The sequence below is a fragment of the Leptinotarsa decemlineata genome, unplaced genomic scaffold, assembly GCF_025532065.1.
Source record: "Leptinotarsa decemlineata unplaced genomic scaffold, Ldec_3_MD MMD2_tig00000218_RagTag_RagTag, whole genome shotgun sequence".
Classification (NCBI taxonomy): domain Eukaryota; kingdom Metazoa; phylum Arthropoda; class Insecta; order Coleoptera; family Chrysomelidae; genus Leptinotarsa; species Leptinotarsa decemlineata.
In genome coordinates this window covers 1,339,865-1,367,496 of record NW_027412545.1, presented here as the reverse complement: position 1 = coordinate 1,367,496, position 27,632 = coordinate 1,339,865, and the positions used below count along the sequence as shown (strand labels likewise).

Here is a 27,632-nt window from a genome sequence, read left to right as displayed (position 1 = left end):
AATAAGTTGAAGTATAGCTCTTTTCTACTTGTTAGGTACGGTTATAAACGATTTTACATAAGTAAATCCTTCTGAATAAGGTAATAATTCATCCAAAAATCTCACTAAATACGTTGGTATGTGTGCTCTTCAAGGATATATGGATATTTCTCGGAAATGACATTACGAACTTTATCGTCAAAGAATATGTTACAAATATGCGGCTTAGCTTTACGAACGGGTGGGTAGTGAGTTCCACTCACAAAACTACCGCTGTTGTGAATATTTGTTCGATTCTTCTGGGACGCTGCGCTGGTTGTTCACTGTGTACCCCTTGTATCGGATCTTCCTTATGTAGCCTCAAGAGTAAAGTGTTCTTTATGACGTTGATATGGGCCTTTTCCTAAACGGATTCTACATCAGTGACAGATGTAGTCACCTTATTTAGTGTCGAAAACCCAGAAAGTTCATCGGTCTTTATTTACTGTCATTATTTTGGGAGTGGCGTTGTTTCACCTCAAGGTGGATATACGTCTCATCCAGGTGGTGTAGAATGCTTCCTCATATAAGCTGCACCACATGTTGTCTGTGATTTCCACAACAATTCTTTTTAGGAGAAGGAGCTTTGTTATTTATTCCGAATTCCATACCAATAGCATACGTGTATTCTTACATCACCCAGAGAGCTTTGAAAGCTTCGTGAATAGATTGGATCTGGTCATTGTGCCTAGCAATTCATTCCTACCTAACTGTTGCTCTAATGCTTTCTGGTGGTAAATCATAGATATTTAGTTAGCATTCATTTCATTTGAGATATCAATGGAAATATGAAACGATGACAGGATGAATGTAATATATATTACAACTTCTGTATAAGTTTGATCCTCTAGTAAGAAAAATAAATTACCTATGATATTCATAATACAACATATGTAAACATATCTTCAAGATCTAAAATTTTCAAGCGTATGTAAACGTTAACAATAGATTCTATTGAAAATTGTTTCTACTGGACTAATGACTCGGAATTTATTAAACTCTGAACGATTCTTTTAATATACTGCCAATGGTGTCCTCGACGAAAATTATATTGGTTTTGTCACATAGCTCAATTATCACTTCTTGAGGTATCTGGAATGAAAATTTGAGAATCCTCCCATCGAAAACCCAACTGAATATAACAAACTCTGTGTTTGGGATTCTTATTTCAATGACTCTGATGCCTGAAGTCGACTTTATGAGTTTATTTGAGGAGTCAAAAGAAAGCAAGGACGATTGCTTTGACGGAACTTGATTGAAACACCTGAAAAAAAATTGTAAAGGATGACATTTCAGTTAAATTATTCCAGCGTACCTATGGTAACATAATATCGCAGCACAACTCTTTGATAAAACAGTGTCGTCTACTTCTTCGAATTTTTTAATGACGGTAAATTCTTTTTTTCGCTTCTGGCTTTGCAGTCTCTCTGCCAAACTTTCCGGTTCTAATTTTTCTTTGAATTCTATTTTATCTAGAAATGTATTTTTGGTTTCAATAGTATTTCCCATATTTTGATTTGTTGACAAGTCAAATTTAGTAAAAACCTTGTATATGTTGTCAAAACCTCTGCCCATTATTCCATCTTCTGTGTGTCCCAAATCGAATGTGTGGTAAAGTTCGTGAAGAACAGATCCTAATGTTGTAGAGAAGCAGGCACCAATAGTCCCCCTGTAATAAGAGATATTGATCTCAAAAACAGAAATTCAATTTGAATTGCAATGAATGAAAAAGGAAGTTATAATGCAAAATTCATCATCTCTTGGCGATCCTATAATAGTCCATTCGTAATTAACTGAGAGTGAAAAAAATTCAAGAATGCAAACATTTCGGTTCATCGTGGCACTGCAATTCGTCCACGAAGTCACTGAGATATTTCTATCCGCTATGCTCTTTGAGGATACCGCTAAGGAGCCATTAAAATAGTTACTTGCCACAAAGAACTTCAAAAGAGGCGGCCGACACTGTTTATCATGTTGCGTTGAATATAATATTATTATTAGGCGTCGGAGTGCGGGTATTAATATAAAGTTTCCAATGATATATTCTGTATGATGTGAAGATAATTGAAATATCGTGAAAACTAATTTTGTTTAAACATTTCATTTCGAGAAGGACAGTGTATATCTGAAATAGTTTTTTATTTAGGGTTGTTACCTTCTACAGGTAATAAAATAATCAGAATATTAGATTTGAAAATAACTACAAATGTAGAAAGGGCAAAAAATTACTGTATTCGATAAATTTGTTTTCTAAAAAAAAAAAATCTAATTTGCCAGTAACTTTAATTTATAAAATTTTGCATATTAAAAAGAATATGTATCATCTGGTGACGTTTTAAAGACTAGTGATTTTTTTTATCCAACCTATTTGAATCAAAACATTATAATTTGTAGTTATAATTCGTCTTTTGATGTAAATCAATTCGATATTATTATTATTGATACTGATACTATCAAATTGATCGTAGGTTTGATAATGGAGATGTATAAAGTCTTCGAAACGTTACCAGATAAGTATACAAATAGAATATGTTTCAGCGGTTAGAAATTTGAACATCTGAATTTCGGGTTAAACCGCGCCCAAAGTTTTGCATTGTTCGACGTTTCGGCTTCGACTTTGAAGTCATTTTCAAAAAGTAGAAAAGTGTGGCTGTACTGAGAGACACACTTTGGGGTTTTAATGTTCTAGTTTTGCGAAACCTTCGAGACAGTATGACCCTCATTGACCCAAGTTTCATCCAAATAAAAAATGGATTTACTCAGTGTTCTGGCTTTATTTATTCTTCTTTATAGTAGTTTTTTCTCCATTCTACAAACTCTGATTTTTCTATCAACATGCTCTGTCTATCTTGTCCTCCAAAAGTGATGTACAGCTCATGTAATATCTTTCATTACCTAGTTCTTCTAATATCAGAAAAAAACTGTCTTCACGAATAACTGACAAAACTTCATTTAATGTAGGTATTTCGTTTCATATGTGAAAAAGTGTATTGTTCTCCTAATGGAATTCCTGACGTCTTCGTCGATAACCAAACACTTTCTGCTAGTGGATACTTTCGGCTACAAAAATCTGTTGTTTTCCTTGAGTTCCTTAAGAATTCTGGAAATTGTCGATTTATTGACTTTGGTCATACTTGTGCATTTTTGCACTACTTCCTCTTTACCTTATATTTCGGGCGGATGTTATATTCTCAAAGAATTATAAATATTCGTAACAATTGTTTTTTCATTTATATTTAATGCTCACACTTTCGGACGCTTCATGGTTCCGGAACAGCTAGCTCCAATGTTGTATAGCTTTTTATTCAACGCGCTCTCGAAGTAACTGAAGAATTTCACTAAGATTAAGACTAAGACTAACACCTTTACTATGGCCTTCAAACTCCCAACAGAAAATAATATAATATTTTCTTCCTATGGGAAAAGCCAAGTCGGTCCTATAGATAGGTGCAGTGTGTCTCTTGACGGTATAATTCAAAGGAATAACTATTTATACTGCCTTCAAAAAAAACAATGTTTTTTTCAATCCCATTCAACTGAATACTTCAATGATTTGAAGAGTGAATGATTTGAATGCAATACGCCTATCGCACTAATATATGTAGATATATTGTTGTAGTTTTTCACATTTCTAGAGAGACTATTATCGCTGTCTGTTTCAAGTCGGGTTAGGTTAGGTTAGGTCAAAAGTAAATGGGGCTATTCGACCCTCCACCGCAACCCGCAAGGGATTATTGTGACTCACACCTAGTCAGACCCGACCAAATAAACCCAGCTTCTTGACGAAGCCGATTAGTTTATGTGGTGAGTGATCTTTGAGGTCAGATGGTAAAACTGTGATTCTATCAAACTCTGAAAACCTGATTGGGTCTGCAGCAGGGCAGGCACAAAGCATATGCTCTGCTGTTTCATCATTTTCCAAACAGAGGCGACACACACTGTCTTACGACAGTCCGAGTCTGCATATGATGAATCAGTCGGGAGTCACTGAAAATCTTTGATTTGCAGTGTATGAATTCTTCAAAGAATGAGCTATTTTTTTAAGTGGCATTGATTGATTTCTTCAATGTCTTGTGTTTCTTTAACTCCTTAAATTTGCTTGATTGACGAAACAATAGTTTTCAAACGTATAATATAATTTGAAGACTGTGTTTTATTTCTTAGATTCATAACTGAAATATTTTTCCTCAAATCATTTCCATAATATATGTAAGTGGTTTTGGTAATAGTAGATCGAAGTAGAATAAATAATTCAAATTCTAATTATAAAAAGATTCAGCAAAACTTAAATTCACTACGAACCAAACTGAAAAACGATAGTTAGTATGTAAAGTTAAGTTCTGGTGTAGAATATGAAGAAGCAAAGATTCCTCAAGATTGAAAACATTTAAGCAAGTTTTAACAGATGGAATAAATCCACAGTTATCGATATTAAGGAATGGCTCGAAATGGAACAGATGCCAATGTTTTACAAAGTTTTTTCTGTAAATGGTAAACATTCAGCAACACAGTCCAGGCAAGTTGTGCGGTTGAACAACTTCATTGTGGATAAGTTGGAATTGCACTTATCACCGGACAGATAAATGAAACGAATATACCTGTAACAGCTATCATCTAAGAATCGGGTTCGGTCTACCAGCGTAGGATCTTCAAATCTTTCGATGATTTTCTCAAACTTTTCTGGCCACGTATATAAACAGGCTGTTCCGAAAAGAGCTAAGCCACCACCACCTAGAGCTACGTATCCTCGAGTTATCGATAACAAATCTTCATGTGTTTTCAGTGTTTCTACATATTTTTCGCTACAGTATTTGGTACATGATAAAAATGCCAAGTACTTTTTATTTTCCGCTCCTATATCGGATTGCAGGATTTCTCGACCTGAAAAACAAAACATATTGAGAATTACTTCACAAGTATTTTGTTGTTGTAATGAGTTCAATTTAGAGGATTACTGTTGAGATGCAAGCTAACAGATTTTCAACAGATTTTTTTAAACTCGACAATAAATTAGCCATCTTTTGAAGCAAAGGTTTGACAATAAACACCTGCAATCTCCACTACAAACAGGAACTTAGATGAAATATTATATATGGTGCATTTATTGATTCTTCAAGGTTACCTTGGGCTGAACAAAAAATCAACGACACTTCTGATAGTAGAAAAACTTGATATATCTGGAACATTCACCTTGCTTGCGGATGACACTATGGTACTATGGCGTAATTAAGATTCTGATACTTTCACTTGGTCTATCCACTCAGATTTAAATAAAATAAAAAAATGGTGTGAATCGACTATGCATTCGCTAAATGTTTCTAAAACAAATTACTGATTTAAAAAAAATATCTTCTGATTGCTTTGCCATAAATGTCATATCTCGTGAACTCGGATTTTCAGCAGCAATAAATGCATACTATTCACTTATGTAGAGTCATCTCCGGTATGGAATTACTTTGTGGGGCTCAGACAGCCAGATTTTGATGTAGAGTGTATTAGTTATGCAGAAAAGAGTTTTGAGAATAATATCCAAATTGAAGATGCTTGACTCGTTTAGGCCACTTTTCTGCAGAAATAAAATATTTAACAATATTTGAAATATTCATTCTAAAGACTGCCTGCTTACTTCACAAACATAAGAAAAAGTTTGAAAGCCATACAGAAACGTCTTCGCGTAGCGATAAAAAACTCGCCCTTCCATTGCCCACATCATCTTTGACCAGACAGTGTCAAATCTATAGAAGTCGACAAATATATAATTATCTACCAAAACATATTACATCAGTAGGTTTTGGGAAGGTGCTTCTACGGTTTGGAAGAGTATTTTGCATACAAATTCTAGTCTTTCGCTGTAACACGATGTATAAATATTACGATATATGTCAAGTAATTTCAAAATTGTGATGTTTTATTGATAACATATTTGTACATTGTTTCTTATCTTTTATATTTTTTATTGTTTTTTTTTGTCTGTTATTTTCAATATTCACTGTATTTTTGTGAATACCATATAGTCTTTGAAAAAAAACAACATTTCATATATTTTCAATATTTTATGTATTTATAAACGATGTATTGTATTTTAGACAATAAAGATCTATCTATCTAATTGCAACGTCTCATTAGATTCTAAAAGAATTCACAGAAAAAGCTGAGAATGAAAAAAGTGGAGCTTGATGTAGATAAATGATTCGCAATATCTTGAGATAAAAGACATGCTATACAGGGTAATTCAAATTTGACCCACACTGAAAATTTATTTTCAGAAATATCCGGAAAAAACTGAAAATCTAAATTTTTGTTTTTATATTTTTCTAGCGTTATTTGACAACATGGCTCACAACCAAAACACATTTTTATTGATACTTCTTTTCAGTAACATGTTTTCATGTTCAGATTTACCATCCGACGTTTCGTCTTTTGTCAATCATCATCAACTTTTTTTTCTATTATAGGGCGCCATATTGTTTTTTACACAGAAAAATAGTGCTTCTCATTCTGATTTCATTGATGTATAATTTGTTATGATTGGCTCTTCTGAAACCACAGGTATTGAAAAAACAGCTTCATCTGAGATGACTCCATCGAAAAATTTTGTTTAATGAACACTAGTAGTCAGAACTCAGAACATCATGAGTTTGCACAAATACTTCAGTCAAAATGTCCTCATTCTCAAATGAAGAAAAACGAGATATGTTGAAACTTTATTATAAGTTTGATAGAAATAGTATGAAAATAGCACAAATTCATTTTGAATTATATCCGGAAAGACAACAGCCGGATAGAATATTATTTGGAATTTTGGACAAACACTTAGCTGAGTACGGTGCGTTTCAAAAACCAAGAATGAAGTATGAAAGCAGAATGGAACAAAGGTAAAATAATTGTTCTTTCCATATTCGACAAAGTATTATTTTTGCTTTGTTTTAGATAAATGCAGATCCTTCTAAATCAATGCATCAAGTCTCGGAAGAAATAGCTGTGTCACAGTCGAGCGTTTGGAGGGAATTAACGAAAAGTTGTTTGAAATATTATAGAAATCACACGTTGAAAGGTAAGACCTCTTCAGTTCTTAGCTCGCACAAGTTTCTCAACTTCTGAGAGTTGTCGTTCATATGGGGGCGACGGCTGATTAACGGAAAAACAGATTTTAAACAGATTTTTAAAGATATTTCACAAAAATTTCATCCAGGTGATCCTGAGAGAAGGATGGAATTTTGTAGCTGGCTCTCGAATAGGATAGAAAGAGATTATTTGGACCGACGAAAATACTTTTACAAACTGTGGTGTTTTTAATAGAAATAATGAGCACATTTGGAGTAAAAAGTTCGGTTTCGTTTAAATATGTGGGCTGGAATTTATAACGACCGAATACTTGGACATCATTTCTTATCTGATACCTTAAACGGGGAAACCTCTTGGGTTGATAAGAAACGAATTCAAAGAATATATCGATACGTTTCCACTCTTCCACACAATAAAAGAGCAGTTTGCGAATTTTTACACCAAAGATTTCCTAATAGATGGTTAAGAAATTCTGGACCAGTGAGGTGGCCAGCACAATCACCTGACCTTACAGTTTTGGATACTTTCTTGCGAGGCACTTTAAAGAACAAAATCAATGGAGAGCAAGAATATGGCACAGTGGGCGAACTTAGAGAAAACATCATTCACGCAATTCAGGTCTATCAGAAGAAGGGATATTGTTAGGACTGTTCTTAATTTGAGACGACGAGCTCGCTTATGTATTCGAACATTTGTAATACTTCATGTGCATTTTTAACAAGCTCATGATTTCATTCTTGTTTTTGAAACGCACCGTACTGAGCCGAGTATTTGTCCAAAATACCGAATAATGTTCTATCCGGCTGTTGTCTCCGGAAATAATTCAAAATAAATTTGTGGTGTTTTCGTACTATTCCTATCAAATTCATAATGAAGTTTCAACATATCTCGTTTTTCTTCATTCGAGAATGGGGAAATTTCGATTGAACTATTTGTGCAAACTCATGATGTTTCATTAGTTCTGACAAGTGAACACCTGCGGTTTCAGAAGATGCATTCACAACAAAATATACATCAATGAAATTAGAATGAGAAGCACTGCTTTTCTGTATAAAAAAAAATTATGTCGCCCATAATAGAAAAAAATTTGATGATAATTCCCAACAAACGAAACGTCGGATAGTAAATCTGAACATGAGGAAAAGGATCAATGAAAATGTGTTTTTGGTTTTGAGCTATGTTGTCAAATAAGGCTAGAAAAAAATAAAAACGAAAATTCCGATTTTCAGTTTTTTTTTGGATATTTCCGGAAATACTCGAAATTTTCCAAGTTTGAATTAATTCAAATTCGACCCCACTTCTGTAGATAGATCACCTCCTAAACCATCTCCTGATCTACCTCAGTTATTGTTTCATGCAGTGTTTATTTTCAATTAACAAAGTTGATCTCTGCACCATTATTAATTTGATATCAAACAAAAATAGCATTACCATATAAAATATTATAATTTTTTTTATAAACTTCCTACTTACCAATATGTTCCCATAACTCCAGTTGACTCATATTTTCAGCATCAATATAATTCAATTTACTTCTGAATATTTGGCACTCACTTTCCAAACTGAAAGTTTTTCTGCCTAAGCCATGTTCATGAAGTTTTTCTGCAGTCACACATTGCAAAAGTTTTGAACCCAGAGTTATTCTTTGGCAAGCACTTTCAATACCGTTGTTTTCCCATGGTGGCGCTTGGAAACATCCATCATGCCCATCACATATCACATATAGAGGTATCACAGCATTTTCGCATGGTAGAGAAAAATATTCCAAAGAAATATCAATCGTTTCGCAGCAATACTTGATGGTAATTTGATTTTTACCTTTCCCAAGTTCTACTAAAAATTTAAATTTATTGTCCACCATATTTGCGGATAACTTTGTATTATTTTCCAAAGTCAGGTAAACATTTCTATCCGCTGGGATTTGGCACGATACGCTAGTACCATATTGGACAGTTCCAATTATTTTGATTATCGGGTAAGTCACTGCTTCATTATTGCTAAAGTTGATCACCTTCACATTATGGTTGATTATAGACTGAAAGAAATATAACATTAACTAGTTTTAGACAAAACATGAATATGGTTTGAAAATAATTAAACCGGAAATTCGTAATGGAAAAACACCAAAACAATTTTCTTCAAACATAACCAAACTTCAAAGCCTTTTCACAATCAGAAATAAAACTAGGGAACTATATTCTGTATGTAAAATCTGAATAATCCGTATATCCGTGCTAGGAGTCTTTCATAGAAAAATAATTATTAAGTATTATTGATTCATCAGCAAATGTTTTGAAATATGCCTGAAACACTGTATTTTCAGTATTCTATTCAATAAGTACAACAAATACAGTTGAACAAAAGAGAAGGGCAATCATTTAGACCAGTGGTCGCCAACCTCTTCAATGTGTTGAGCTACTTTGTTAATTTTAGAATAAACAGCGAGCTACCCACACGGAAGTCACGTAACGCAACGTAAATGAAATAATCCACAATTAATTTATCATTATATGTATTTATTTTACTATTCAACTGGTAATACATAATACATAGGTACTAATAATAAACTAATAACAAAATAACTAATATTACTAGTACGTACTTGTTCATAGCTACATTCCTACCTATCAAACGAAGGTGTTTGAAAAATAAACACAAACTTTTATCCAGCCACAACGGCATGTCACGTATGATTTAAAAATAGTTAATAATAACAACAAAAAAGTAACGCAATATCATGAATATAAACATTGAAAACTAAAAAAGCACGTTCAATGAGAAGGCTGACACTCAGACTCATCGATAATTTTTTTAATGTTTGCCCTATAATTTGATGCAGCCATTCGAATACAATTATCCAAATGTTCATCTGTAGGTCGATTGCGATATTTGTTCTTAATAAACTTCATATTGGAAAAAGAAGATTCACACAAATAGGTTGAATTGAATAAGGCTTTCACTTTCAAGGCAACACGGCATAGAACTGAATATTTGTCTTTACTTACAATAGGCCAGATACATTCAGTACTTGAGACTAACGATTTTAAGGCTAAATCATTTTGAAAGTCAAAGACTTTCATTTCTGTTGCAGCGATGTCTTCGCCAAAGTTCTGCATAACACAAGTTGCAAACTGTTGGATATCAATTTCCATGAAGGGTGAAATAACAAACTGCGCTACTAAAGCCATTTGATTGAAATCCTTAAAACGATTTTTGAAGTTATTCTTCAGGGTAGAAATTATATCTACATGATATTTGTTGTCATAGGGTTCTAATGGATTTTGAGATATTTTTTCTGAAAGAATAGGAAAATGCTTGGCATCGCTTTTAATTAGGTTTTGTTCCCTAAACTCCAGCTTTTTGATGAATGCTTTTTTATCAGACATTATTTCCGCTAGTTCTTTGTCTCTCCCCTGAAGCTGCAAATTAAGTTCGTTTAATTTCTCTGTAATGTCCACGAGAAAACCAAAATCTCTAAGCCAGATTGAATTTTCTAGTTCCGGAGTCGGTTCATCGCGTTGTTTGAAAAATTGAACTATGCCAGATAAGACATCATTAAAACGTTTCAGCACCCGTTCTCTACTTAACCATCGGACTTCAGAGTGAAGGAGTAGGTCCCCGTATTGACCAAGGTTCTGAATAATCTTCTTTGTAACGCTTGAGCTCTAATCTTGTTCACAATTTTCACCACCAGTTTCATAACGTTGTTTAGTTTCAGGAAATTTCCACATAATGCTTGCTGATGGATAATGCAGTGGTAACAGAGAAATTGCGGAAAAGTTTCATCTTTACGACATAACGCCACCAGACCCTTATCACAACCCACCATAGCTGGAGCGCCATCGGTTGTCAAGTCTACCATTTTCGATATTGGGACTTTCTCGGAAGAAATAATATTTTTTAAATGAGAAAACAACTCATGTCCAGTAGTGCGTCCTTTCAGTGGAATGAACTTCAAAAGATCTTCTTTAATCGTAAAATCACTAAAAACCATCCTGACGAACACGGCCATCTGGGCAGTGTCAACGACATCTGTTGATTTATCCAGTTGAAGTGAAAAATAAACACAGTTATCTAAGTCAGTTCTTAACTGTAAAAAAATGTCATTGCTCATTACTTCTACACGTCTCATCACTGTATTAGCAGAAAGTTGCATAGATTTTATAGCTGAAACTATCTCGTCTTTATTTCTAAAGTTGGCAAATAACGAATCGACAGCTTCTAAAAACGTCTGTTTTATCATTTCCTCTTCTTCATAAGGTTTCGTTTTTGTACAATTATCTGGGACACACGGTACGATACTTCAGTTGCAGCCTTATTTTTGTGGACTGTTCTTAAAAATATTGATTGTTGTCCAATTAACTGCTTTTATAACTGTTTCAGTTTCTCCTTTCTGGCAGCAAAATGTAGTGGGAATGATTTTTCAAAATTAGAATGTACAGTTTTATGATGTCTCTCAATATTTCCTTTTTTAGCAACGGAGACCGAAGTATTACATAACAATTACATAACATTACATAAGTATTACACACAATTTTATCTTCAACTTCTGTAAAAAAGTATTGTTCTTCCCATTCCGAATGAAAGTGGTATGTCTTTACCTTCTTACAACTGCTTGCCATCCTTTTATTCCACAATAGGTTACTCTGCAAGCAATTAATTGAAACCATAGCCTGAAAACACCCGGCATAGCACTACTGATACGACCTATGATGGATTGAAACAGCGCTGTCTGTTTTTGAATCCCGAATGCTTTGTTTTCAGACTATGGAACAAGTGAATGTGCCAGAATTTTTTGATTTGGTAGTCACAGAAACTAGTGTCCGATGTATTTGGAAACCTGCTGACAAAAACGTCAGCAAGTTATTCAGTATTTCGAAGGTTTAAAGTAATTCCTTTTCATATTTTATAACTCCAGTTATACTCAAAAAGTTATTTTTTTGGTAAATTTTATCTGCGATGGAAAAACATTTGACAATCACAAAATGTTCACGATGGTAAGAAAGTTCTTTAATTGAAAAAAATGTTGAAGATCAGAAAGACAAGTACATTTATTCTTGATGACGCAATATTAGAAAACCAATCAACGAACATCAAGGAAATGTTCTTCCTTAGATCAAGCAATAATATCTGGCCAAAATCCTGATTGAATAATGAAACTACCGTAAATTTATGAGAGACTTTCGACTACTTAGCCAACCTGATCAATATGTTTGATAAATTGAAAGTAAAATTAACAGAAGCTCCCATTCAAGTCTACACTAGTCTAGTCTATTCTACAGATTTTACAATGCGTATAAAAAGTGAATATTTTTTATATAGCACTGGCTTTCATATGTCGGGAGAGCAGCCGATTTTCAGTAATTGAATCAGTCTGGTATTATTTAGGTTCGTTCCAACCAGCGTCAGAAACGGTTTCTGACAGTCAGGATTCTGCGCAGTAATGTGATTGCGTTCCAACGTGAGTTTCCAACCATTAGTAAACTATCAGTTTTCTGTTCCATCCAAGATTCAAACCTGTTCGAAATCTATCAGAATGGTTTGAGGATTATCTTCTAACCATTAATCTGACACATGCGTATTCCGTATTACTGTTTCTGTTTTTTTATGTTCATGCAACTTGTAAACAACATAACATGCAAACATTGTAATAAAATAAATTATGTATTTGCTGGCGCAGGAAAAATTATGAATTCTTTACGTGAACCTAAAATACGAACATCTTTAATTACACAAATTAATTATTGCAGTGACCTCCCGTTCCATGTTGATTAGTAAATAGAATAGAGATATAAAATACTGCAACCTTCTTTTACTCTCCAGAAATACACTTGATTAGATTTATTTTTCAAGGTTATGTTGAAATTCCATGCCAAACTTCAGTTGAACTATCAGCTGTTCCAATCACAAATTTCAAATCAATCAGAAACCAATATTTACCAGACATGCGCGTTGACAACGATTTACAAACAGTTGGAAATCTGTTTTTGTGACTCAAGGTTGGAACGAACCTTTTATAAAAATAAAAAAATTGAGAAGATGGGAGATTGAGATCATTTCACCGATAGTTGATTGGAAGCAATTATATCATATCGTAAAAACTGCTCATAAGGTCTTGTAGAGGAACTTGAAGACACATAACAAACAAGTCATGTAGTAAATCCTCATTAGTGAGACAACATCGGTATCTCAATACTTAAATTGAACTCCAAAAGAATTCTATGAGCTACAAGGCTTCATTAGGTCACGGTATGATTTACTGCATTGCTAATGGTGAAGCTTGAAGGAGCAAATTGCATGTACCAGTCGATTTCACCTAGAGCCTAGGCAAAGATATTTCAGTTTCAAAAGGGTTTTTTTACTAATGCAGAAGACACAATTGAATTTCCTTTCATCGTGATGTTGATAAGTTCTTTAGAAAAATAACCTCACCCCCTCTGTAACTGCGTCACGAATATGTTGAATTTTTCATCTACAGTTCCAAACCAGAATCTCACTGTGAATGTTTGTGTTAGTATGCATGCAGATGGTAGAGAACATCCAGATGGTACCTATTCTTTTCTGTTATGTTCAGTTGAAACCTATATTGCTGTGAAACATTACCACGATTTTTGTTGAATTGCGAATAAAAGTAACACCCATACATGAACCTCTGTCATTTCCAAACCATTTTCCTACTGTCTTGAACTCTGTTAGTCGACAGTCATCCAATTTTATTACTTGGAATAAAACTTTTCAAATAGAAGGTTTGTATAATAAAATGGCAAATTTCAGTTCAGTCATTGTTCAAACCATTTGTTAATTCATTTCAGGTTACAATAAATTTATTTTATTTACAAATCAGCTCACTTGTACCTTTGAATTTCTTAATTATTGTAGTTTTTCCCATTTTAAGCTGGACAGAAGTGCTCACTTCAATCTAACAGAAATGTCCACCCCAATCTTTCGCTTGGAATGAGGCTGGACATAGCAGATCACCTCGTGATGTAATACAAAGGCCAAGGCATAAGTGCATTTGCGGCGCCGAGGCCAAAAGGAGAAAGAGAGCGAAGGAGGCAGGACTGGCAGCAACTATAAGTACACCCTTCTCCTCCCCCACTCTACCTCCAACAGCAAGGACACTTCCTGCGGCGGGCGCCAAGTGTTTTTCGCTTTGAATACAGGCAAGGAACCGGCTGCCCCTGCAGGAAGGCTCCGTCACTTGTACACCTCCACGGAGGGAACACCAAGAAGGTTGAAGGAGCCGCGCAAGGACAGTAATGTTGCTGCATCTTCCAAAACCTTCGCGGAGGTCACCGTGAAACACCTCAAGGTTGCCAAAGAGAGTGTGTTTTCGGCGAGTTTTGGCCTACACCTGCCAATATAAAGGAGATGTCTGTCCACCCTCCTAGAAAGGACAGGATGGACGATGACCTAGGAGAACAACTCCACGGGAGGATGTACAATGGGTCACATGTGGTCTAAGTTCTGTGGGTCTACGCTCAACCCCCCCCTAATCGACAGATACATAACTCATCTGAATATTTCAATATTTTGGTCCTATTATTATTTCGATTATTCAGTCTGTTTACACTGTCGATCTGTTTCAATTTCCACCGCGAATTGGTGAGCAAATTGAGGAAAAAATGATTCCTGTTTCTGTTCAGTAAAATTAGTTCGATTGCTTACCACCGGAAATATGCATTTTCCAATTGAAGACGTAATTCCGGAAGACCCAGTATATCATAAACAACTGCATGTAAGTTATTGACATCTAACGGATCACATAATCAATAAAATATTTATACTTTCAGTTCATCAACGTCATATTTCTTATGGTTACGGTTTCTGTATGATCTTATGCAAGCAACAACGCTGTTTCATCTAGCTGTCGATAGATGGTAGGGCATGTTATAAATTGTGGCAGTCTAATAAGATCAATAGAGTTTGTCAACTACATACTACAAAATAATGACAATTTATGTTACATCTCAGGAAAGTACTAAAAACTAAATTAATAAGAAGTCTTTGAAAATAATTTCGTGCTTTCTACTCATTTTCATTAAAGAACTCACCATTGTTGGTTATTTCCAACATTAAATTTTGCACTCTCAGTACTTGGCACTGGCAATAACACTGCCTCAAAGTGAATTGCATTTCAGTAAATGGCGCAATGGCGTCAAATTCGAGTGAGCAAGGAAACAAAAGAGATTACTTATTGATTCTAAACTTTGCGTTGCGACTTATGTGGAAGTTCATAATCAAAATTTCGACATGAGTAGTAGGGATGTGAACTATTTTTGAGAAGGTGTTAAAAATCAGGTATATGTACTAAAATTGTCCAAAATATTTTTAATACATTTTTAACGCAACAATTACTTGAAAAATCATGTAAGTATGTAAAATATTAATAATTGTGCCGTGCTCGTTGTGACGTCAGATGTTCCCAAATACTGAAAAAGTTAATGCGATATAGTTTCTTCGTGATTTTTTAAATGAAAGATGAGTTGCGAATTTCTGAATACTAAGTTTTTAGTTCACACAAAAGGTACTGCCTGAATTCAAAATATTTTTCACAAAGAAGAATGTTCTATTGTGGAAATAAAATAAAAAAAGGTATACAAAAATCTGAAAAAAAATTTTCAAGTCCACGTATGGAAAATTATTGAAAAAGTTGGTTTCAGCTAGCCTAGGGGATCCAACTTACATGAATCATCTATCATAATGCTTGCATAATTTATGCTTCGGCATACGGTGCAAAACAACGGCCTGAGGTTGGCACTAGGAGCCTTAGAATCATCCTCCAAGAAAGTCTTTATAGTGAATATATGTCGAAACATAGTCACAGAACAGAATACTTTCAAATCTGAAGATATGAACTTTAAATGTAGGTTGAATGGACTGACGCATATCAGAAAACAACTACTCCACTGGCTAATACCACGAACGGAGTTGGATTATATCTGACAGGCGTCAGTGCAGGAATATTCACAGAAAATTTTCTGCATATGCAATTGGCAATACAACTGAAAGAGTCGACCTTCAATTTTGGAACGGGCACACTTGCAGACCGGTTCCGGGCTCCTTAGCCACTCGTCAGTGCAAGATAGTGACCATCACCGACCTGAAGTCAATGATATTCCATAATTGAAAATCAAAATTCTTTTAGAGTATTTCATTTCTCGTGCTAAGTTGGAGCGAACATCAAAAATGTCACCCCATCTAGTGAATGCGGTACTAACCAACTGCATATCCGAAATTTGTCCGATAAACCGGACTAGAAAATTGCTTGTCTGACGCACATCAGTTTATTGAGAAAACTAGTTATGATTTGCTAAAGATTTTAATAATCAAAGGATATTGAAAAACACATGTTTGATTATGAAGGAAGCGATCAACCTATACAGTCTGCCAAAAGTCGGTTTGAACAAAATTTTTCAATACCATGATTGATTCTGTGATAAGCAACATTGATTCGAGATTCATATCAAAACTTTAAAAATTTTGGTTTTCTCTATGACCTAAAAAAGTTGAAGCAAGTAGGTGAGAGTAGTGAGTAGTTATTTAAAGAACTACAAAATAATATTCCAAATTCATCCATTAAAGACATGAAATATATGCTCCAGTATATTATAGAGAATGATTCAAAAGAAATTTACCCAATTTATCTGTAATTATAGCTTCCGCTGAAAAAACTTTTCAAAATTGGAAACAAAAAATTATTCAGGAATGGGTCAAGAAAGATTTTTAGTAGCTACGGCAGTTTTATCCAAGCAGATTATAGCATCAAAGCATCACCAATAATTAGGGAATTCAGTAAACCCATAAGTAGATTTTTTTTTACTTTAATTGAATCTTTTTTCTTCATTCTAAACCCCCGACGCAAAAAAGGTGTGTTGTAAGTTTGACTTGTGTATCTGTATATCTGTGTATATGTCTGTAGTTCTGTAGCTCCTGTACTAGTCGACCGATTTTGATGCGGTTCTTTTATTCAATAGCTCATTTTGTCGGGATGATTCATAGATATACTTCATGAAAACCGCTTGAGCGGTTCAAGTGTTTCTAAGATTATGAAGAGGAATTATGCATTCAATAAATAACATTTCAATTTTGACTTGATGCTGCAACCAAAACAGTCTTCCAAGGACCGATTCCTCATTTTGAAGGTCTCAATGAGTATATAGTCGCAGGGTCAGTGACACTGACTGGAGTTTTGATACGGCGACCTATACATGATGTTTTTTATTTATTTTATTTATTTTTTATTGCTTCGAAGTTGTTTATTTTGTAAATTTTGTTGTTTGATGTTCCACCAAAGTACGTTACTAAAAATTTTGGTGTTCCTCAATGAATAAAAACATCAAGTGTTTATTTTATAAACCTTTTTTCTATCACCATCAGAGGGCCTCACAGAATGTACTTTGCCCACAATAAATTTAGACCTTGCGCCGCCACTGCTCATTTTGGATGCATCAAGAGAAAGATTAGTTTGATTTTCCTCTTGAAGATGATCACTTGGTGACCGGAACACGTGTCGAGGTGTTAAAATAACGGTTTGCTGTTGGGAAGAAACTCTAGTAAAATTTATTATTTCTCTGATGAATCTCTTCACAAAAACAGCAAAATTAGACTACTTAAATTTTATTCAATATCTAATAACTCAAAATTAAAACGCTACAAAAGCCGCTGTATATCAAGGTTCGTGCGAATGCATGCAATAACTGCAATTGGATTACATGACCGTTTGTGACTTTCGATGTTCTCCAGATATATGAAGGAAAACCCTGCCATTCAGAAGGGATATTCGTTATTGATATTGCTTAGACGTTGAAGAAGATTCACCATCGCACTTTCCACTGAATTTTATATTTTAGGTTTTCCTTCATATTAGCGAAATATTCGCTTTATTTGCCAATCTAGATCACAAATTATTGAAAATTCCATGTGAAATTGCATTGAGAGCCAAAACCAGTATTCGATTACATTTCGTATGTACAATATGACAATCATTTTCAAAATTGGTTGATAACGTTTGTTGAACTTTCTCTTGGAATTAGGTGAGTTCCACAGTCAGCAAGTTCGTTGACCCCTCTGGTGAATGAGTTAAATAATTTTGGGTATACCTTCATCCAAAGTGTAATGTACGATTACCCATCTGATCATTCCGTGAGATTGATAAGTCATTGAAGTTCATTGAACTAGATTATAATGAATTTTCATGCGTACAATGAAATGAACGTGGAAAGAAAGTTACACTTGATATTATGTCAACACCTTTCGCGTTTGTCTTACCTGAATAATCAATAAACTGAATTTCAAGTAACATAAATGTTCATTTGATTATCGAATTTTAATAAATTGTACATAGACCTAATAAGGTACATTTGAAACGGAAATACATGTTATTGAACGACGGTGTCATCTTCTCTTACCAAAACGCCATCTAAGGAATCAACAGAAAATTCAGATCACAAAAATCAATGATAAACGAGGCTTTCATAGGGGGTCAGTTGTAAAGCAGGACTTAGACCTCTAACACCAAATGATATTTGTCCTCTGTCTTTCTCTGCAGCTTGCTGGTGTTCCTAATCATATTTTGCAGATCTACATTTCAGAAAAATGAAGAGTATTCGAACAACTATGTTCACAGATTATGCTTCACCAGAATTATCAAACTGAAGCTCGTTCAAGAAAGCCTGGACTGATTTTTTTCAGAACACCGTGAACTTTCAGTCTGTAAACACTACAAGACAAATTTCTTCGTTTTCCACTGGGCAAATCAGTTCAAACTATTCATGTCTGCTCATAATACTTCAAGAAGCTAGTTTTGCTCAATAGTTTCTCTAGCTTTAGAAGAAGCAACAATAATATTTCAACGGGTTCCAATACCAGTGTGTATTTGGTAAGTGTTCGTCCAGTCTGAATATAGATTTTTCATTTTCGATTCGCATATTGGAAACGGCGATGACGTTTCTCGTTGAGGGACATCTTTCATCTATGGAATGGGCAGAAGACCCATTGCTTGAATATCAAAGAAAAATCAAGCTCCCAAAGCCAGTCTGTTACAAAGCCAAGTTTCGACAGAGCACGCTGAATGAGAACCGTCTCCTGTCTTCTACTGCAGCTTTCACTGCAAAGCAACTAACTGAATCCAGAGCCAAAAAACAAACCATTTATGATACAACACGAAGCTGTCATACTCAATTATTCAGGAGAGAGCATGACTTATACATCATCTATGGAGTCGAACAGAAGACTCATTTCTCGAATATCAAAGATGAACAATGCTTTCAAAGACGGTCTGGTGCAAAGCAAAGCTTCCAGATCCACCGCCGACACCAGACAGCAGACGTCTGATGTCAGTGAAAGCTGCAGTGAAAAACAACGGAGGAATATCGTTCGGAGGGCCTCTTTTCTTTTGTTAATTTTTATATTCGAAAAATGAGCCTTCCGTCGATCCTGTAGATGATGTGTTTATAACGGGAGGTTTCATTGCCGTTTCCTACTAAGGATTGTCCTTTAAGGGCAATTGATGTCAACAACGCATTCGTGGTCCATCTTAGCATTACAGATGAGATCTATGTAAAGTCGAAACAGTTCTACCTGATTTTGGACCACGAATTCTCTGTTTCTGGGCTCTGACTTCAGCATTTTGAATATTGTCTGAAAATACAATATTTGTTATTTTTGTAGCTTAAGCTCCTCCTCAGCACACTGGTCAAGTTATGAATCTTATTGAGTTAATAAGGCTGCAGAGAATCTATTCGACCTTCCAAGTATTCACACTCGACTAAAGGAATCCAGCTTCTTAACGAAGCCGATTAGTTTATTTGGTTAGTAATTTTTCAAGTCAGATGGTAAGAGTGCGGCTCTGCCAAACTCTGATTCGGTTCGCAACGGGGCAGGCACAAAGTATGGGCTCCGCATTTTCCAAACAGAGGCGACAGCCACTGTCTTCCGACAGCACGAGTCTCTGCATATGATGTTTCAGACGACAGTGACCTGTCAGAAGGCCTATTAGACATCGTAGTTCATCCCCACTGTAGTACACCAACTGTTTGGTTTCAAGAGTGAATGAACGCCTTGAATTGTTTGGTTTCAAGCTTCGAAGAGTGAATGAACGTCTTGGAGTGAGCCAATCCTGGTAGACTTTGCCGAAAGTTCATACATCTTCTTGCCATCTAGGTGTTCAACATTTGTTTGGCAAAGCATTGGAGCATCGTTAATGACAGGTTCTGGTCCAATGAAGCTACTTGCAGCACACTCCTTTGCAAGAGAGTCAGCAGACTCATTGTCTCCCAGGCCAGTATGGCCAGAAATCCAGACCAGAGACAATATGTTAAGTCTTCCTTATAGGAGGAGTTGTTTTTGACAATTTACTACCAATTTAGATGTTGCTTGGTAGGAGCCAAGAGCTTGCAACACCGCTTGACTGTCCGAGAATATTTTTATCGACTTGTGTATGAGGTTGAATTCTACCAATCTCTCCGCACATAATTCAATAGCATACATTTCCGCTTGAAATACAGTTGTATAGGTCCCTAGGTAGGTTGATATCTCTGTCCTTGGTCTGCGACTGAAAACACCTGCACCAGAACCTGGAGGTGTTTTTGTTCCATCTGCGAATCAACTCTATCTCTATCTACTCTGAATATTTTCTTCAACAGGAGAATCCAGTCCTCTCTATTCGGAAACAGTACTGTATAAGGCAGTTTATAGTTGACAGCTGGAGGCATGATGTCAGAGGTCATTCCCAGAATGCTGTGACTTCCAGTGTTATTCAGCAGTCTATTGTACTCTGCATTAGATTGATTTGTGCAATTGGCGATGTGCACAACTTTATATAGCAGTCCATCTAGCTTTTCTCTCCAGAAAACATCTGGAGAGGCAGTGGATCTTGAAGTATATTCAAGATAAGTGTAAGCTAGAGAGTTTTGCCAGAGCTATTTTCTGTAAAGCCTTCGGCCACCAGGCAATTGCTCCACAAGTGATAATTTGTCTGACAATCATCAAATAAATCCAATGGATTTGTTTAGCACCTAAGCACCAAGTTTCACCACAAATCCTACGACATCTCTATAGGGACAGTCTGACCCACCAAGTGAGTGTTCCAGGTGAGTTTTTCATCAAGGGTAATTCCAAGATAATTCTCGTCCCTTTCAAATGGAATGACCTCCCCATTGAGGGAAAGTGGCATACAATCGTACATTTGTACTCCTATGATTGAACCAAAAACAATCGAAGACAACGTCATTCAACTCATTTTTTTGCCTTTAGGTGTCAGAATCTCAAAGGGATGGAAGCTAAAATCTTGTCGTTGAGAGAACTTGCGTCATGTATTTAAATTAAAATGAACAATTTCAAATGAATTCAAGAAACATTTCTTCCTTTGAGCTTATTGTGCTAAGTTGCTATACATCATCGTATCACCAATTTTATAATTGGCGTGAAGTTATCCACAGATTTCTGGCCACACATGCTGACGTAGAGGAAAATAAAAATCTGTGGTTGGGATACGAAATTATTAGCACCCGTACTAATATCTGTGGCTGGAAATACCTATTCACTATAGGTTGAACATGGAATTTTATAAAGACTATTTAGTGTTTAACTTTTTTATAGAATCTTGAGTAGATTGACGCGTTGATAATAATCGTTTTCTCATCAACAATACAAATTCAGGGAAAAATAAAATTGGAAATATCAGACTCACTTTCCAATACCCCATATAGAAATGATATCCGATGATGTGCGTCCATCAAAATCACACAACTTTCATAGTTTCTTGAGTAAATTAACTTGGTGACGACAGTTTTCTTGTCATCTAAACAGATTTCGAAAAAAAAATTGTTGAAACAATCAGACTCATTGTATGAGATTTCTTGTATTCATAAAAATCACACAACTCTTATAGAATCTTCGGTAGATCGATAAAGTGAAAACGGTTTTCTTGTCACCCATACAGACTTCAAGAAAAAAATTGTTGCAACAATCAGACTCATTTTTTGAAATTCCTTGTAGAATTGGAACCAGAAGATGTGCGTTCATGAAAATCACACAACTCTTATAGAATCTTGGGTATATCGATACAGTGAAAACCGTTTTCTTGTCACCCATACAGATTTCGATAAAAAATTGTTGCAACAATCAAACTCATTTTTTGAGATTCCTTGTGAAATTGGAACCAGAAGATGTGCGTTCATGAAAATTACACAACTGTTATAGAATCTTGGGTAGATCGATAAAGTGAAAACCGTTTCCTTGTCACCCATACAGACTTCGATAAAAAAATTGTTACAACAATCAGACTCATTTTTTGAGATTCCTTATAGAATTGAAACAATTTTTTTTATCGCAAATCTGTATGGGTGACAAGAAAACAGTTTTCACTATCTTGATCTACCCAAGATTCTATAAGAGTTGTGTGATTTTCATGGTTCCAATTCTACAACAAGGTGTTTTAAAAAGTGAGTCTGATTGTTGCAACAATTTTATTCTCGTAATATGTATGGGTGACAAGAAAACGGTTTTCACTGTGTTTATCTATTCAAGATTCTATGAGAGTTATGTGATTTTCATGAACGCATATTATATGGTTCCAATTCTACAAGGTGTTTCAAAAAGTGAGTCTGATTGTTGCAACAATTTTTTTCTCGAAATCTGTATGTGTGACAAGAAAACGGTTTTCACTTTATCGATCTATACAAGATTATATAGGAGTTATATTATTTTCATGAACGCACATCTTCTAGTTCCAATTCTACAGGGAATCTCAAAAAATGAGTCTGATTGTTGCAACAATTTTTTTATCGAAATCTGTATAGGTGACAAAAAAATAGTTCTCACTATGTCAATCTACCCAAAATTTTATAAGAGTTGTGTGATTTTCATGAACGCACGTCATATGGTTCCAATTCTACAAGGTGTTTTAAAAAGTGAGTCTGATTGTTGCAACAATTTTATTCTCGAAATTTGTATGGGTTACAAGAAAACGGTTTTCAGTGTGTTCATCTATCCAAGATTTTGTAAGAGTTGTATGATTTTCATGAACTCACATCTCCTAGTTCCAATTCTACAAGGAATCTCAAAAAATGAGTCTGATTGTTGCAACAATTTTTTTATCGAAATCTGTATGGGTGACAAGAAAACGGTTTCCATTATATCGATCTACACAAGATTCTATAAGAGTTGTATGATTTTTATGAAGGCACATCTCCTAGTTCCAATTCAACAAGGAATCTCAAAAAATTAGTCTGATTGTTGCAACAATTTTTTTATCGAAATCTATATGGGTGACAAGAAAACCGTTTTCACTATATCGATATACCCAAGATTCTATAAAAGTTGTGTGATTTTCATGAACGCACATCTTCTGTTTCCAATTCTACAAGGTGTTTAAAAAGTGAGTCTGATTGTTGCAACAATTTTTGTATCGAAATCTGTATGGGTGACAAGAAAACAGTTTTCACTATATCGATCTACACAAGATTCTATAACAGTTGTGTTATTTTCATGAACGCACATCGTCTGTTTCCAATTCTACAAGGTGTTTTAAAAAGTGAGTCTGATTGTTGCAACAATGTTTTTCTCGAAATCTGTATGGTTGATAAGAAAACGATTTTCACTATATCGATCTACACAAGATTCTATAAGAGTTGTGTAACTTTCATGAACGCACATCGTCTAGTTCCAATTTTACAAGGAGTCTCAAAAAATGAGTCTGATTGTTGCAACAATTTTTTTATCGAAATCTGTAGAGGTGACAAGAATGCGGTTTTCAGTATATCGATCTACCCAAGATTCTATAAGAGTTGTGTGATTTTAATGAATACAAGGAATTTCAAAAAATGAGTCTGATTGTTTCAACAATTTATTTTTCGAAATCTGTTTAGATGACAAGAAAACTGTCATCACCAAGTTAATCTACTGAAGAAACACCAAACACCAAATAGTCTTAATAATTCCACGTTCAACCTATAGTGAATAGTTATTTCCAGCCACAGATATTTGTACGTCTGCTAATAATTTCGTATCCCAACCACATATTTTACGTCAGCATGTGTGGCCAGAAATCTGTGGATAACTCCACGCCAATAATTTTATATATCTACACTGATGTTAAGACGCAATTGGTCGATTTTTTGGATATTCAGTTGAGTTAATTATTAACATTTTAAAATGATATAAAACTGGATATATGAATATATTCCAGTTGAAATAACCTCATTAATCTAACGAATTGATCAGATGAATTATTGCGCAATAAAGTTCTACTAGGTATGATTAAAGGTTAATGAACGAGATTGTGGAACTTGCCCGGTTACGTAAGAAAGTGCATTGACTCTATTTCGGTGATATTAAACAATTTTCCAAAATATGTGTCATATTGAATGATTTGCTATCTGACGATTGTCGATATCGCTATTGAATTTACGTTCACCTAACAAATGATTTATTTACAATGTAGTAGGATATCTTTCTTTGGTTTCTGGAAAGTTAACCAGCCTGTGGAGAAAAATGTGAAGTACTAGTTATTGATAACTTTTCTTGAAAATAAGGTGCGGTGCACACTGGGGAAATTTGTTTCATGAAATTGGTTCCGTGAAATATGAAACTGAAGTTGCTTGCTATAGATAGATAACATTAACGCTGGTTGGTGCACAAAACGTTTGTTGAAACTATACTTTCATTGATTTCAGGTAATCGGGTTTCAAGATAATCGTTAAATCTTGTTGCTTCAAATTCACCTTTCACGTTTGTTTACCGTCAAAATGATGGGGGCTAAGGTGGCGGTTGATTCAACTGCCCTTTATTCAATTACCTACCTAAACATGATGAACAGAATATACCCTCATCACTGTGTTGGAAGTCAGTCAAAGGTTTCATACTTCAAGGATCCATTGCTATGGATATGATTGACATGAAGATATAGCTATTTGCATAACAAGGGAGGAAAATGTTACTTTTCCTCCCGAGAATGAAGTTTACTGCCCGACGCGTAGCGGAGGGCAGTAATCATTCAATGGAGGAAAATTCACTTTACCCCCATGTTATACATATGATTTTTCCGCCTCCCTCAAATTTTTAAATAATTTATTTATGAAACTATCAAAAAATAATTTATTTATGAAACTTACAAACAAAATTTATCAAAGAACTAAAACTGAGAAGTAGGTACAGTATAACTCATAGGGACGGTATTTTCATACTTGCATCCTACATATTTTTAATTTCTGCTAGAGTAATTATTTATAGTGATGTTGAACGAGCAGTTTTGAGCAGTGGTGATTTGAATACCACTAGAACTGAGAGCTGGATCCAACGCAGTTTTCGTGATATTTTCACTAACTTTATTATTATACAGCTGTTATCCCTCGGAAATACTCGTACTTGGCTGATTACAATCAATTTCGTTAACTTTAGTGACTCCTATAATTAGGTTCGAAATTTTTTGCTTTTTTGCAAGAGATTGCTGCACATATCCTTCAGCGATATTTGTAGACTTCCAACCTCCGTGTTGCTTTAAAGTAAGAATGTCTCCTTCAGAATTTGCAAGTAAACTTGCCGAGGTTCTTCTGAAACTATGCCCGGTATAATTTATGGCATTAGGCAGTTTTAAAAATTCTGCAATTTTTGTAGGAAATTCAGCTATAGTATTTTTCCCAACCATTTGGTTGATACATTTTCCTGCTCTATAGCAGACAAATAAACGTGTCTGATTTATTTTAAGTCGTAACGATATATATTTTCTATAAATATCAATATAATTAGTACCATTCCCCAGTGAAGCATTGATTACAAACGTTCTCTGAATATTTGTTTTAGAATTTGGTATATTTACTATTAATATTGAACCTTTATCTTCAATATCTGTAGTGGCCATTTTAAGGCGCTCGTCACACCTGCATGCTCCTGAAATTCCGAAAATGAGGAGAACCTACAAAACAAAGAAAAATAATTTAAAAAAAAGAAAAAACTGTCGACGCTGGAATTCGAACCAAAAACTATAAGGCCGTCATGAATAATTAGCGGTGCATCAACTCACTGCGCTACTGAGCGTAATAAACTACTTCTGCGGAATCATAAACATAGCATAAAGCTTTAGCTCTATTATAATATTTAACTTTTATTTTTTAAATATATTTACTTCTCGAAAATATCTTACCTTCATTAATAAATAATTATTATCGGGGGCTTCTAATAAACATTTACTTAGTTCCTCTCTTGAGAAAGTTTTTGCCTTATTAGGTTTATATCCTTGGTTTTGCCTTTTCAAGAAAGCAATTAATTTTGGGTATTTAATATCCATATTTTCTTTTATTTGAAGCATGGTACGTAGCATCGAATACTTGGACCACAATGTAGAGGCTTTTAGTGTATTTGCTAATATCGAAAAATATCCCAACATAACATTTTCTGAGTAAATACGAATATGCTTTTCTTCGGCCCATCGCTTGAAATGTAAATATTGTTTTTCGTATTTATCTTTAGATTTTTGGGGCAATAAAGATTGTACCGTTACATTAACTTGTTCCAAAATATCCGGTGGTGTATTATTTATATCTTCAAAATCGCTTGAATCACTTATTCTTAAAATATTCTTAATATTTTACAGATATACCTAGTATGTATGGTGAATCACACTTTGAAACTGTCAAACGACCATAGCATGCTAAAAAATTTGTCATAAATTCGAAAACCGGATGGATCTATGAATCTAACAAATTATCAATGAAAAAATGGTTAAATTAAAATACCTACTAATTTATACCATATTGCAAAATACAGGTTGTTCTATAAATAAACGGTGAACGTTATATTTATACAATAGAATATAGGTTAGGTTGTCAATGCCGTATAAATTATTTCATTGATTATGTACCATGACGTCACTTTTACTTTTCCTCCCTAGTGAGGAAAAGTACGACTTTGCTACCTATAATGAGGCCAGGAAATGTATACTTTGGATAGAGGTAGGCGGAAATAAATATTTATTAGAATATGCATAAATAGACGTTTTGTAAATTGCATTTAAATAAAAATTGTCTTGAATTACAAATTCGAGTGAGACATTTCTTCCTTCTCGATTTTTTCAAGGACAAAACATGAGCACTACAGAAAAATCCTTGAGGCGCTCTAAGAGTGGTGACTGTACGAAAGTAGTGATTCCCATTGCACTTGAATCGCTGGAGATAAAATCCATTTGGAAAAACGTTCTCAGGAAGTTCATTCCACATAAACATAGTTCTCCAAATGAAAAAGTTCCTGAACAGTGATGTTCAAGGTGTACTGAGTTGACTTCAAAACGATGAGCAGCCATTGTCCGTCGCGTATTTCTGATATGTACTCAAATGTACTGCTCTTAGTGGAATCAAATGTGCCAAGTCACTTGAATACTTCCCAAGAAAGTATCTATCTGAGAGAGACAAATCTAGAATCTCTTTCCGATGTTCCAGACTATCAAGGCTGCACGTGATAGTCGCGTCTCCAATCAGGCGGATGGCTCCGGAGAAAACCGATGCCTGGGTTTTTGTGGCATATCATTAAGATATGCAACCTTCTGCTGCCGG

General features: G+C 34.8%; 1 protein-coding gene across 2 annotated transcripts in view; it reads right to left on the bottom strand.

Annotated features, from left to right (window-relative positions):
• Positions 1–815: 815 nt before the first annotated feature.
• LOC111511134 (uncharacterized) overlaps positions 816–27,632 on the bottom strand; it is a 71,263-nt gene continuing 44,446 nt past the window's right edge. Inside the window, exons 1-5 of one of the 2 annotated variants that reach the window (XM_074173195.1) lie at positions 15,138–15,295; positions 8,557–9,118; positions 4,617–4,899; positions 1,334–1,687; positions 816–1,282 (exon numbers count right to left, since the gene is read on the bottom strand). In XM_074173195.1, coding sequence (XP_074029296.1) covers positions 1,012–1,282; positions 1,334–1,687; positions 4,617–4,899; positions 8,557–9,118; positions 15,138–15,140 — 1,473 coding nt within the window. In that variant the 5' untranslated portion in view covers positions 15,141–15,295 and the 3' untranslated portion in view covers positions 816–1,011. Of the gene's footprint in view, positions 1,283–1,333; positions 1,688–4,616; positions 4,900–8,556; positions 9,119–15,137; positions 15,296–27,632 lie in introns of those variants that run through there. The other variant, XM_074173196.1, reaches the window with a different exon arrangement.